Here is a 14,622-nt window from a genome sequence, read left to right as displayed (position 1 = left end):
AGAACCCCAAGAATGTGGTTTTATGTTTGCTTATGGTGTATGACAAGGGAGACGGGTATATTCACTGATCATGTTTTCTTCAGACTCTGCAGGAACTGCTTGATAAACTGGATGAAGCTGAAGATGGCGCAGACATTGTGCAGAACGGGGATCTTATTTTACAGCATATTAAGAGAAGTCAAGAAAGAAGAGAGCAAATCACTGCAGAGGAAATGGGTGCAGTGATAATAGAGCGGGACACGGCGCGCGCACAGGTGAGAGGCCATACTGGGTTCATTTCTTCTCGTCTTTAACTTGCCTTTTAGAATTTGTATGTATATGATTTGAAGAGGACCTGTCACCTCCACTGACATATTTGTTACCGGTCAGAGGTGTGTCCTTCACAGTGCAAGGTCAGACCCCTTTGACAAGAAGAATGGTAACACTACCGGTTGTCAGTTTACTTATAGGAATGACAGATGAATGGCATAATGTACAATTACAAGTTTTTACTAAAGTAGTCATGTTATGGGAGTTAATAGGTCCCCTTTAAAGGGTTTGTTCCAGTACAACATCCACACGATAGGGATAAGTGTCAAAAAGTGATACATAACCCCAAAATGGCATCAGTAAAAACTTCAGCTCACTGCGCGAATAATGAGCCATTACACAGCTCCGTAAATGGATACAGGTATATTAAATGGTTATGGCCTAACAGAATATGGTAATGCAAAGAAAACTTTTTTTCAAAGTTCCTAAAAAAAAATTTGTGTTAAAGCCTAACAAAATATAAATATATAAATTTAGCATCACTGTAATCATACAGAATAAAAGTACCGTGTTATTTTTACCGTACAGTGGCCCACACTTACCAATGCCAGTGCCCCTAGACAGTGTCGTAAACTGTGCAAAATTGTGGTGCAGTTTGGCTCATTTTTGGTGCAATTTGCCAAGTCTAGTTCTAGTGAATGCCATAAAAACTAAACCCAAAAAAGGATGGCGCTATTGCGATTTTTATTTTATTTTTTCAATTCTACTCCAGCTTCCCAGTGTTTCGTATGGAATAGTAAATGGTGCCATTAAGACATTCAACTTGTTCCATAAAAAACAAACCCTCTGTACGGCCATGTTAACAGAAAAATATAAATGCGATGGCCTTTGGAAGGCAAGGATTAAAAAACCAAAATGGAAATTGGTGCAGGAAGAGTTGTTCGGTGTTTCCCTATCTGTTACATATCTATTTTTACAACTTTTTAAATATCATTTATTTCAATTTGCATCAACAAATAAAATAGTCAGAAGCCGAAAAACTGTTCTCATCAGTTCTAATTGATACTTGTGACTTGTGTCAAGAGAATTCACACATACTACTATGTTGGTGGGACATAATTGGGAGAGGTTTTCAACTTCTGGTTGAAAAGAAGACTGTTTCCATTCACGGATTGTATGCACACAAGACAAGCACTACAAGGAGGAGGAGCCGTCAACAAATCTTTTTACTGCTTTTAATAGTTTATATATACATTGCTGCAAGGACTGTGGATAGCTGCAGGGAGAGAAAGTTTCAAGGGGTTGTCCAGAATTTTAAAACATTGACCAAGAACAATGCTCACCTGTTCAGTCCTCTGCTGCTTTGCTGGTCCCTGCTAGTCTCTGTTCACTTGTCCTGCAGTGATGACGTCACATACATCCACATGGGCGCTGCAAACATTTAAAAAAATTAATAAAACAAAAAAAAAAAGTAAGAGCCATAAACCTAAAAGTGTCATGGCCAATTGGAGCACTTCCGGTTTGGGTAGAACCAATTTGGCCGAATCGAGCCAAAATCAACATTTTGAGTGATTCTTTCCTCTCTAGCCACCAATATGCCAGGATTAACTCTTCTTGCATAATCTCTGCCAATTTTTGCTGCCCAGTCAGCAAGTATGGGTATGGTTATGGGGTGTGCCCCTGGTGCATGAGTCACTGTGCATGGTGGAGGAAAGCTGGGCTAAGAGCCAGGCCAGGGAAGACTGATGATTGTGTCGCTGAACTACCAATCCATGAATGCACGCCAGTCTATAGGGATTATTTTTGCAGGGCCGGGCACCAAACTGCATCATGGCGCTGGGTGAAAGAGTGTAGAATCTAAAAAAAAAAATCCTATATACTATGGGAAAGCAAAAATAAAAAAAAATCATTTTGATTATTGCAAATGAAAAATCCACGTCCAACTTGCCCTATTTTCCTCACATAGAAAATAGTTGTTCTTCTAATATGTTGACGAAACTAAACTTTGGTTCAGTTTTTTTCATTTTCTGTTTTTATGCAACCTGTTTGCCCGTTACAGGGTTAAAACCTTATCCCTCCCTCTACTAATCCAGAAATGTCTCAGATTCCCGCATCAGATTGACATCCCTGTTCCACTGCTCACAGGGCCCCGTTACTCTCCCAAGCTGCAAAATAGGGTCACAGATGCTCTCGCGGGTACAAAGCAACCTTAGAATTTGTAGTTAAAGGTTGCCAGCTAGCAGCTAACTGATTTCCCTTTCTAAGGCAATATAAACATTCACTTGTCTTCCTGTAGGCCCTGCCAAATTCCATAATTCCAGTAGCAAGGCAGCTTAAATGAGGCTGAATGTCGTCAAAAGGAGGCAGAATTACTGAATCAGTCTGTAGCAAGTCGTTAAAGGAGCAATTCCACCCAGCAGAGCAGAAAATAAGCTTCTGTAAATAATCTAATTGGCTTCCCTAAATAAATCCACCGCGCCAATGAGACACATTTCACTGCTTTGAAACGCGCTGCACTTTTACCTCGCTGTCAGTTTATATTTTGCTTTCAACTGTAAGCCTCAGACCAAATCACTTATCAAATTCTGTCAAGAAATGCAACTTGTGGTCACAGGCAAAATGCTAAAGCCTTGATTCCTTCACCGTCCATCTTTCTTCTTTAATATTCCTCCTGCTGTCTTCATCTCATTTTGTTTCAAGGGTATGTTATTTAAGGTAAAGCGCCACCATGGAAGCATCTTTTTAGCGTAAATCACAATATACCGCTGTTGAGACCACCCATTGATCAGTTGTGATCTGTGGGGAAACTAGGCAGCAAGCGCTAACTTTCTCTACAGTGCCACCACAGGGGAAATAAGGTATTGCATGGTTTCCAAATCAGTGGACTGTCCGCGTAAGGCACTGACATGCTGGGTCCTCCAGAGTGGGTGGTGCTCTTTGTAAGGGCTTCCTGGGACCACTAAACCTACAGAATGCTATAGCTGCACAAGAAATATTGTTGGCCCCATACCATCTGCAGCATTTTCTGCATGATCCTGGCACAAACTACAGCGAGCACAGGGGGTGCAGACAGGGCTCAGCAGGGAAATAAAAATGTGAAAACATCCATTTTGGGCGACATAACATTTTTGTTTTGATTTGTGGATGCAGATTTTTTTTTTTTGTTTTTTTTACTTTTGCATCCTGCTGCTTGGCTGCTATTTGAATGTGCTGCTGACAGTTTCTTAGACAGGGCTTAGCAGGGAGGCTCCTGTTCCACCCAGTTGCCCTACATCCATACACAGGACAGTGACTGATCTTCTGAGACAGGAGAAGATTTCTTTATGTATTTCTTAGTTTTAATTGTAATATGAGACCAAGTAGACTCAAAGGAAAGGAGAAGATTAAGGGGTTAAGTGCTGAGATGCTTTTTCTGTTTTATATTTTTTTTTTTTCATTTTCTATGTTTAGTGTTCTGTTAAGCGATGAAGATCTGAGTTTGTTAAGAGCGGAAAGCAAATCCTTAAAGGCAGGCATGCTCAACCTGCGGCCCTCTAGCTGTTGCAAAACTACAACTCCCAGCATGCCCGAACAGCCTACAGCTATCAGCCTAGCACAGGGCACTGTGGAAGTTGTAGTTTTACAACAGCTGGAGGGCTGCAGGTTGAGCATGCCTGCTTAAAGGGATTCTTTAGGAATACAGATTTTTTTTTTTTTTTAGCAAGTGCCCGCAACCTGCCTCCATTAACAGAGGATTCAGGCCTACCTGCTCCCCACCGCTCTGTCCATGCTCCGGTCATTGGCTTGTTTTCTTCCGGTGCTGCATGGGCATTATGACATGCTTCACTGAGGCCAATGACTGGCTTCAGCGGGGACGTGGCCAAAAGCAGCAAGTTCAAGCCAATGTGACTTCTGAGGCCTGTGATTGGCCGCAGCGGTCATGAGACCAAGCCACTTTCTGGTCCTGCTGACCCAGAACCAGCCAGGAACGGTTTATGGGCATGGTGGGCATGGTGAGACCATGCACAGGCAAGTGTGTTTTGTTTTTTTATGGGGCAAACATTGGGACCAGAAGGGTTGTCAGCATCTAGGCTAGATAATCCCTTTAATAATTTTTTTTTTTTGAAAAACATATTTAAAGTGATTCTGCCCTATTAATTGCAGTCCTACATGAATAGTACCGCTGCCCCAGACTCTAGATTACTAATCTGTATTGTCCATACATTGAGAGGACTCATGAGCACGTACGCATATTGGAGAGGACTCAAGCAGAATTCCTTGCATTGTATTCCAGCATTAGTTTGTGAGCGCACAGCGGGGGAATGGGGGTGAGTACAGACATCTACAGTCAGGGGCAGTGGGACTCTTCATGTCGTACTCTTCTTACAGGGCCTGCAGGTGGTTCACGTTAAACTCCTTGAGTATTCTGCCATTCCGACTCTCTGCCGCTTTCCTCCCTAACCAAAAAGCAGGATACAGGCTGCTCTTTATAGTGTGAGTTACAGAGTGCTGTCAGCAGGTTATAACAGAGTGATGGAGCTGCAGAGAAAATGTGGAAAATGTGAGTTCCCCTGCATTACACTGTCCTGTAATAGGAGCACCTCAAATGTACTCAATTATTTATGTGATTTCTACTTAAAGGAGCATTCCCTTCTTAGACATTTCTGGCATGCCAATGCAATGCAGAGGGGATTCCATGCTCCCATCCGAACTACAGAGGCGGCCGATGGATGCCAGATCTATCCAGAGAATGAATGGAGAGGTGGCCACTAGGGATGAGCGAACCCGTGGAAGTTCGGGTTCGGCCGAACTTTAGGTCAAAGTTCGGGTTCGGGACCCGAACTTGACCCCAAACCCGAACCCCATTGAAGTCAATGGGGACCCGAACTTCCCTTTATAATTTTCCGTTATAACATGGTTATAGCGGAAAATAATAGCATTCTTAAGACAGAATGCAAAAGAGTATGGCAATTTAGGGGTAAAAAAAACAAGTCACCAGGTGGTGAGCGCAGTGATGTCATCGCAGGTCCTTTTGCAGGTCCTGCTGAAAGAAGATAGAAGACACTGTGGCAGCGCGATGAAGTGGATAAGGGGAGTTGTTTTGTATACCCCTTAATTGCCATACTCTTGCATTCTGTCTTAAGAATGCTATTATTTTCTGCTATAACCATGTTATGACGGAAAATAATAAAATGACCCGAACACCGAACCCCGACTTCAGTGAAAAAGTTCGGGTTCGGGTCCGGGTACCCAAACTCGCAAAGTTTAGTACGAACCCGAACTGCTCATCCCTAGTAGCCACACATCTGCACGGCTTTGTCTATTTACTTTTATGGGAGTCATGGCTTTTTTTGATTGTAGAAGTGAATGAAGAGAGCCGCCTCACCAGGCGGTACATTCATCTGTCAGACGACTGTGGCATTTCCTACTATGCCAGGGGCGGATGGAGAACTTAAAGTGGCCCTGTGTTGTAGGTAGGTCCAACCTGGCAGAAGACGAGGCAACACAAGTAGGCAGGGCCAACACATGTAGGCGAGGCCTGCAGTACTGTAGTGCAGAACAAAATACCAGCGTACAGCACAAAATACTGACCCAGCAAAACCATAAACCACAGTACAGCACAAAATACTGCCGGCAATGTGCATTTCGCATTTTGCAGACAAGAATAGGACATGTTCTATTTTTTTGCAAAACGGAAGTGCGGATCCGCAAATGCGCATGCGGACAGCACATTCCGGCCCCATTGATAATAAATGGGTCCACACCTGTTCCGCAAAATTGCGGAACAGATGCAGGCCCATTTTGCGGGGTCCATTCACATATCCGTATGTGTTTTGCGGAAGCGCAAAGCATGGGCACCGGCAATGTGGGTTGCGCATTTTGCGGACCACACATCGCCGGTACGCTCATAGAAAATGCCTTTTCTTGTCCGCAATTGTGGACCAGAATAGGACATGTTCTATTTTTTTTGCGGAACAGAAGTGTGGATCCGCAAACATTCCGGCCCCATTGAAAATGAATGGGTCCGCACCTGTTCCGCAAAATTGCGGGACGGATGCGGACCCATTTTGCGGATGTGTGAATGGACCCTAAAGTTTAAGCTGAGAATATGCATAGTGTATTCTGTGCATTTACCTATAGGTGGAGCTTCCCTTTAAAGGGTCACTAAGTTCTCCAAACTCTTTTGATATGTCATAGCAACTTCTCAAAGGTTTTGTTCGTCGGGAGCCTGAGAGCTGAGATCCCCACCGATCGCTAGAGCGAGAAGTGCTCACATAGCGTGTGCTCTCTCTCCTGGCTGCAGGAAATGAAATCAAGATGAGCCCATAGACTTTCTATTGAGCCCATCTCCTGCAGCTAAGAGAGAGAGCGCTATGTGAGAAGATCTAGCGTTTGGTGGTCGGTCTCAGCGCTCAGACCCCCCACAGATCAAAACCTTTGATAAGCCACTATGACACATGTAAAGTTTTTGGAAAGCTCAGTGACCATTTAATGGTCCATCTGATCATTTGTGTGTTTGTGTAAGGATTGCCCTGGGCAGAGGTGGTGCAGTGGCGCCTGCACACACTAGTCATATAGACACTTTATGGGCATAGGTAGGTATATAATGATTGGGCATTCTGTAGTCTCTATGACAGGGCTGGCCCTCAGATCTTACCAGCGGTGGCTATTCGTCTTGGCCGTCCTGCTGGTCCGGTGGCACACGTCCTTGTACAGTGCACATCTATGTGTGAAGGCTCGTGCTCTTCAGACTTATAACGTGCTATAGAAAGCCATTCACAGGGTACTGCCTTAAGCTGGTTGAGTTAGAATTAATATGTCGTTTCAGGGTGCTAAACCTTGAACCTATAAAGTGATACATTGAAATCCTGTTAATCCCGCAGTCCGGGCCGTCAGTAGTCAGTGCTGTGTGTGTGAGCACTACAGAGCCGCACTGTGCTCCGGGATCGTGTTCAGGGGAGCCGCGTCTTAGATATCAGTCTAATGCAGGAAAAAGCCAGCATTTCGTATTTTCTTAGCGCCATAAATAACAGTCTAAAAATATACTGTACTTTGTATGCCCAAGTGGCCCGTGAATTAACCCCTTCAGTGTTTGCTTGCAGTCACGTGTATGCCAGGCAGTTTCACCACCATGCAGGGCAATTATGGTTGGAGTCAAGCAAATGTTGTGTCCAAATAAAGTTTTTCTTTTCTCCAAAATTCCTTATTTTCATTATTCCCTATGATCCATATTTTTATCCTAAAGGGTTTGTCCCATTAATACATACTGCATCCCCTATCCACAAGTGTCTGATCAGCAGGATCCAACCGGAAATCACAGCGTTTCCCCCCATTTGAATGATGACTCTATTGGACTGCCAGACATAGCCAAGTCAGAGCGCTCAGCTATCTCGGCAGCCTCGTAGAGTCGATGTGTCTGAACATGGGCCTCCGTTCTGAGTATCAGAGGGGTCCCAGCTGTCATACCCCACCGATCAGACACTCATTCCCTATCCTGCAAATAGGCGATAAGTAGTAGTGGAAATCCTTTTAATACATAAGTACTGGATATGACAGCTTTCAGCCATAATTTTATACTTGATGCCCTGTTCACTACATATTGTCCTCTTTACACATCACCTCTTTGATCCCGAACCTCTAATACCGCCTCTCCCCGGTTAGCCTGAGTGGATAGCTACACATAGATTTGCAGTATCATTTACTAAATCTGTTGAGTCGTGGGAGTCATTGTCCCCTCCCACAAAGCCATGCCTACTTAAAGGGGTTTTGTACTGATGACCGATCCTCAGAATAGGTTATCAGTGGGGGCCTGATTCCCCTGCTGATCAGCTGTTTGAGGAGGCCACAGTGCTCTGAGCAGTGCTAGGGCCTCCTCACAGCCTACCAAGCACAGCACCGTCATTTGGATACAGGCTGTGCTTAGTATTGCAGCCCAGCCCCATTCACTTGAATGGGACCGAGTTGCGCCTAGGCCATGTGACCGTTGAACATGACATCACTGGCCTAGGAACAGGCCTCTTCAAAAAGCTGACTGGCAGGGAAGCAAGGAGCCGGACCTCCACTGATAACATACTGATGACTTAGGCCTCTTGCAAAATGCGGGCCGCAATGCACGAGCACAGTCCGTGGGGCAGCCGCAGCGGATCACGGACCCATTCACTTTAATGGGTACGCGATCCGGCCATTCCACAAAAAGATAGGACATGTTCTATCTTTTTGCGGAACGGAAGTACGGGACGAAACCCCACAGAAGCATTCCGTAGGGTTCCGTTCCGTGCTTCCATTCCGCATCTCCGGATTTGCGGACCCATTGAAGTGAATGGGTCCACATCCGTAATGCGGAATGCCCACGGAACGGCACCCGTGTATTGCGGATCCGCAAATGCGGTCCGCAATATGGCAACGGGGCGCACACGTTCGTGTGCAAGAGGCCTTATTCTGAGGATAGGGCATTAGCATAAAACACTCAGAAACACATAGAAAACAGTGGCAAAAACAGCGCAAAATTGAAAAAAGTTGCAGATTCCTTTGCAGATGAGTTTTGGCCTTACACAGATGAGCGCACAGTATGGGAGCAGTTTGAACTCTGGAGGTAAATACAGTGGAGAAACCCCGGTGTGTATCTGGTAATGTTCTTCTGATCCTTGGTTTGATACTGTCCTGTCTCAGAGCCGGTGAGGATGTCCGTCAGTGACCGGTTCAAGGTTCCACGCTGGCCGCAGACATGAGGGAACTGGTCTCCAGATGGATCCCTGGGCAGTTGACCTTGCGTTGCATTGTCTACGGGCGGCTTTAGAGTGGTAACCATCATGTATCTAGTCTAGACATCTACACATAATCAGGCTGTGATGTAATATTAGAATAATAATAGCTATTTATATGTCGTGATAAAGCTGTCTGGAATGAGATGGAGTACTGATGCCTTATAATCCAGTGCAGATCACTGTAAGGTTTCTGCATAGGATCGGGGCAAGATTATTATTAGTTTTATTTCTAAAGCACTATTACGTGTACGTACATAACATAAGACAAAAAGAACAAGTACTATAAGCAGGAACTAACTGAGCGACATAGTGATTTAGAAGGGGAGAGGGTATCCTGCCCGCAAGGCTTACAATTTAGAAGGCAAATAAAAGCTGCTCAGGTCATATTGTAGTGGTAGCAGGGTTACTATAGGTTGTACGCATTTATGAAGATTTGGGTTTTCAGGTTGCTTTTGAAAGTTACAAAGTTGGAGGAGAATTTCATCTGTTGGGATAGCGAGTTCCAGAATATGGGGGAAGCACTTGCGATGTCCTAGAGCTGATTGTGTGAGGAGCAGTAAAGAGGGGAGGACTTGCGAGGATCAGAGGTTATAGAAAAAGGGGCAGATTCCCTGGGGCTTACACTGGTTAGTGTCCTCTGCCACCTTCCTCAAGATGAGGCTCCAATTTCAAGTTGTGGCTTGAAAATCCATATTGCTAGGATATGACATCAGTCTCAGATAGGTGCGGGTCCCACCTCTGGGACCCGCTCGTATCCAGAGAACGGGGCCCTTGATGCAAAGGACAGCCCAGTGCACATGCTCGGCATGTCCTCCATTCATCGCCATGGAAGTTACAAAAATAGTCGAGCCAGCGCACTGGGTATTTTTGTCCCATAGCCGTGAATGGAAGGTGGCCACACATGTGCGGCTGCCCTCTGTTCACTTCAGGGGTCCCGTTCTGGAGATATGAGCTAGTCACAGATGTTAGACCCATACTTATCTGACATATCCTAGCGATATACCATCCATGTTCCATATATAACGGTCATGTGTGAACGTGGCATGAAATGGATGTTAAGCACTGCCAGATACTTAGACGTCGCATGGAATCACTGGTGCTGAGGAGGACAATGAAGCTATTGCAGATCTAGTCGGAGACTGGTTTTACTTTTAAGATTTGTGTTTTTTTTATTCAGCAATAGAAAGACTGCATAAAAATTCCAACCCTGAAACCTATTTATTAATACTAACAAAGCTGGAACCAGCCCTGCACCTCACATGGATCCAGAGATCTCCCCATTCTTTGCTCTGCTAGATCTACAGTATATCAAGCTGACACCTCTAGGGGAGTGTCTTTTCTGCTACAGCTCAGGGGGCGTGTCCATGCTCCACCTATCACAGCTCAGGAGGCAGTTGAAGGATAAAACTGAGCATGTGCGGCCATCTCAGTGAGCAGGACTAAGAAATAATAAAAAGAACAAACAGCAGGTGGCGCTATACAGATACATTTTATTGAATAACTCAGTAGCTATACAAAATTTTTTATTACATGCAATTACAAAAGTACTCAGATCCAGGTGCTGGTTTGAAAACTGTAGAATATTTTTTTTGAGACAACCCTTTTAAAACAATTTAATTGTGGTTTTCATTAGAAAAAGGGTTGTGACCCATTGTAGCAGAACCACATCGGTTGACAAAGCCTCCGTTTTTTTGTTGCAGAAGGGATGCACTCCTCTGCTGAACCGCTACCTGAATGTGCGAACCAGGCGGTGACTTGCAGCTCTGTGGGTTAATTCTGCTCTATAATCCTGTGTCAGCAGCACTGCCATCCCTCCTGCGATAGGCTGCGAGCCGGTAGTGCTCAGCCGAGATCTGTCACAGCAAAAGACTATACAAATATGCAAACGAAAGCATGTCAGTGTATCAACAAATACAGAGGTATAAACTCAAATATTTGATGCTCCTTCTAAGCACATATTTTCAGATGAATAAAAAAACAAATTACTACAGGACGGATAAATATTGACACTCGTCCTTCGAAAGGGAAAAAAACTCAATCCAGGTTTCCTTTTGCCAAAGTGTGTGTATGTTTGTATTCACTGCCATGATATAGCGGAATCCCGAGAAGATCACACGTCCCAGGCCAGCCTTGGCACACCGGCTAAAGGATTTCCATCTTATAGTGCAATCATACGGTCATTTCCTGCAGGGCTGCTGAGGTGTGAAGGCCGCTGTGACATGGGCATGCTTTGCTACAGGGACAAAAAAAAATGCTTTGCTGTAAAAGGATGTGACGTAAGCTTCACTCTGCTTCTCCAGATACAGTCACTAAAGTAAAGGATACTGTGGGAATAGATATGGAGGATGGAAATCTGCCTGAACACCTCCTGACCATGATGTCATCAACATGGTCATAACTGTTTGGGTATCAGACATAGCAGGGCTATAGGGCCCACTTCCAGGCAGGGATGAGGCACAGATTGGATAGATCACATCCGGGTACCAAGGAAAAAACTTCAGCCTTGTACTTTTTACATGTACTATGCTGTAATGTCACCGTCACTATTCTTTCTGTGCTATGACATCACTGTGCTTTATTGCTATGTTGCGATGTCACTCTCCTTTGACTTCATGTACAGTATTCCTATAGTATGACACCATTATATGAGTTATTTCTTTGCTGTGATGTCACTGTCCATCATCCCTCCTTCATGACATCATCTTTCCTGTGCTGTGACTTTCTGTATTATGCATTACTTTGCGCTGTGACATCACTATGAGCATTATCTTTGTTTTATGACATCACCAGGAGCAGTATCCCAGTACCCTGACATCACTGGTTGCACGATTCCTTTGCTGAATGGCATATTCCTGCACTGTGACATTGACTGAGATAGCGGACTTCCTAGAGCACTATGACCCCTTGGTTGTTTGCCCAGCTACAGAGCCATGCTTATGGGTATAACTGTGCCAGGCACTGCGGCTTAGTCCTGTTCACTTGATTGGGCTGAGCCGCAGTAGCTGGAAGGCTGTGGCCATGTCACTATTTACCCAGGCACAGCGCCAAATGTAGAGGTGTGGCTGTGCCTGGTACTGCAGCTTAGCCAGAGCTGTAGTACCAGACACAGCCACACCTTTACATATGGCGCTGTACTTGGGTAAATCGTGACAGGCCCATGAACATTTCAGCACTCTGTTGATTAATGAAGGTGGGGGGAGGGGTCTTGTGATCATATTGATCATACATTGATCAAACATTGATATCCTATCCCAGGGATCAGCAACCTCTGGCACTCCAGCTGTTCTGAAACTACAACTCCCAGAATCCTCCTTTCACTTCTACGGGACTTACAAGAACAGCCAAGTAGGTTTTCATGCTGGGAGTTGTAGTTTCACAGCAGCTGGAGTGCCGAAGGTTGCTGATTTCTGTCCTATCCTAACCACTTTACTCGTTGTGCACTTAAAGGGGTATTCTGGTTAGAGAAAGTTATCCCCTATCCACAGGATAGGAGATAACTATTAGAGTGGTGGTCCTACTGCTGGGCCCCCTCCACCGATCAGGAGAACGGGGGCCCCGTACCCCATGGAGCCCCCCTGAAATGGAACGGAGCGACTGGTGGTCGGAAATGCGTGCCACCACTCCATTCATTTCTGTGGGAGATGCGGTGATAGCCGCTATTTACGGTGCGTATCTCTGACCAGCTACTCTGTCCATTTCTGGGGGGCTAGGGCCCCCATTATTATGATTGGTGGGGGTCTCAGTAGTAGGAACCCCACCGATCTAATAGTTATCCCCTGCGGATAGGGAATAACTGTCTCTAACCGGAATACCCCTTTAATCTCCCACGTACCTATTTGTGTGGTGATCTGGTAATTGATAGGGATCACTTCACACAAATGCAGAGCCCTCATTCGTATTTTTATTGCCTTATATGCAAGCTTTTTACTAAGCCAGAGCTACTTTGCCTTCTGGTAATTCCCTTCCATATCTACGCTTGGACGTGGCCAGCGTGTGTATACTTCATAAGCCGTGCGCACCACTGATTAATGATAATGACCACTTAAGGCCGTGGCAGGTAATTCACCGCTGCAGCCTTGTTGTCGCTGTCTGTATTTGTGAGTGATGGGTTTTGTGCTCTTTGATAGTCGCACACGTGCCGGTGACTGTGTGTCCCTTGGATGACGGGGGCGATAAGTCAGGTAAAGAGGGTGAACGAAGAAAAGCATATCAAGTGCATAGCTTAGTATGTCTGTCCATTTCATACAGTGACCGTACTGATACCTGTAAAGCTTCAGTTTCCACTTTGGGTGGTAAGGGAGAAAAGCCGTGTCGGCCCCAGTCCCTCCTTGTGCTGATACCTGAGGCTTGTACTCTCTATGAATCTTATGATCTGTTTAGCAGTATTATATTGACATGGTGTTGCGGTTTTATTACATTACCGTGTGTATTGAGCAGATAATTGGTCACTGGATGGTGATATTTACTTGAGGGGCATTGTAGAGTATATTATTTCTTAAATGTTTGGTGGTGGCAGCCATAGTGTCTCACTGTTACTTAAAGGGGATATCCAACATATCCCTACCATACAGAACATACATATAAGCCTATTTTTGCATGTATGATGGTGCTTCAAAGGGGTTATCCAACATTATATCAGACCTAACAGAATGGCCAACCCGCGGTGGTGATTGTACTTACCTGGTCCACTGTTCATCGCCCTGGTGCACTGATATTAACATCCTGTTGATGGTGGATGAGGACAGGTGATAGCTGCAGCCAAATGCTGGCCGCAGCAGTGACCTGCCCCCCTTGCGTCCCAAAAAAGGAAGTGGAGGTCACGGCTGTGGTCATCTATTGGCTGCAGAGGTCACATGCGCCAGATGTTGATATCAGTGCACCAGGGAGATAAAGAACCGGCTGCAGAGCAATAGAGACCGAACCCAGCGGCGGCACCAGGTAAGTATGATCACCGCTGTGGGTGGGCCACTCTGTTAGGTCTGATATAATGTTGTATATCCCCTTTAACCACCTCAGCCCCCAGTGCTTAAACACCCTGAAAGACCAGGCCACTTTTTACACTTCTGACCTACACTACTTTCACCGTTTATTGCTCGGTCATGCAACTTACCACCCAAATGAATTTTACCTCCTTTTCTTCTCACTAATAGAGCTTTCATTTGGTGGTATTTCATTGCTGCTGACATTTTTACTTTTTTTTGTTATTAATCGAAATTTAACGATTTTTTTGCAAAAAAATGACATTTTTCACTTTCAGTTGTAAAATTTTGCAAAAAAAACGAGATCCATATATAAATTTTGCTCTAAATTTATTGTTCTACATGTCTTTGATAAAAAAAAAATGTTTGGGTAAAAAAAAAATGCTTTGGGTAAAAGTTATAGCGTTTACAAACTATGGTACAAAAATGTGAATTTCCGCTTTTTGAAGCAGCTCTGACTTTCTGAGCACCTGTCATGTTTCCTGAGGTTCTACAATGCCCAGACAGTACAAACACCCCACAAATGACCCCATTTCGGAAAGTACACACCCTAAGGTATTCGCTGATGGGCATAGTGAGTTCATCGAACTTTTTATTTTTTGTCACAAGTTAGCGGAAAATGATGATTTTTTTTTTTTTTCTTACAAAGT

The 14,622-nt window shown here is 44.7% G+C and overlaps 1 protein-coding gene across 3 annotated transcripts in view; it reads left to right on the top strand.

Moving 5' to 3' along the window:
• Window positions 1-14,622, top strand: part of MIPOL1 (mirror-image polydactyly 1) — a 384,033-nt gene that overhangs the window by 166,499 nt on the left and 202,912 nt on the right. For all 3 annotated transcript variants that reach the window (XM_040412311.1, XM_040412310.1, XM_040412313.1), the window contains one exon: window positions 84-254. In XM_040412311.1, coding sequence (XP_040268245.1) covers window positions 84-254 — 171 coding nt within the window. The remainder of the gene's footprint in view (window positions 1-83; window positions 255-14,622) is intronic.

This window comes from Bufo bufo, chromosome 11 (assembly GCF_905171765.1).
Source record: "Bufo bufo chromosome 11, aBufBuf1.1, whole genome shotgun sequence".
Classification (NCBI taxonomy): Eukaryota; Metazoa; Chordata; class Amphibia; order Anura; family Bufonidae; genus Bufo; species Bufo bufo.
This window is presented reverse-complemented; position numbering and strand designations above follow the sequence as displayed.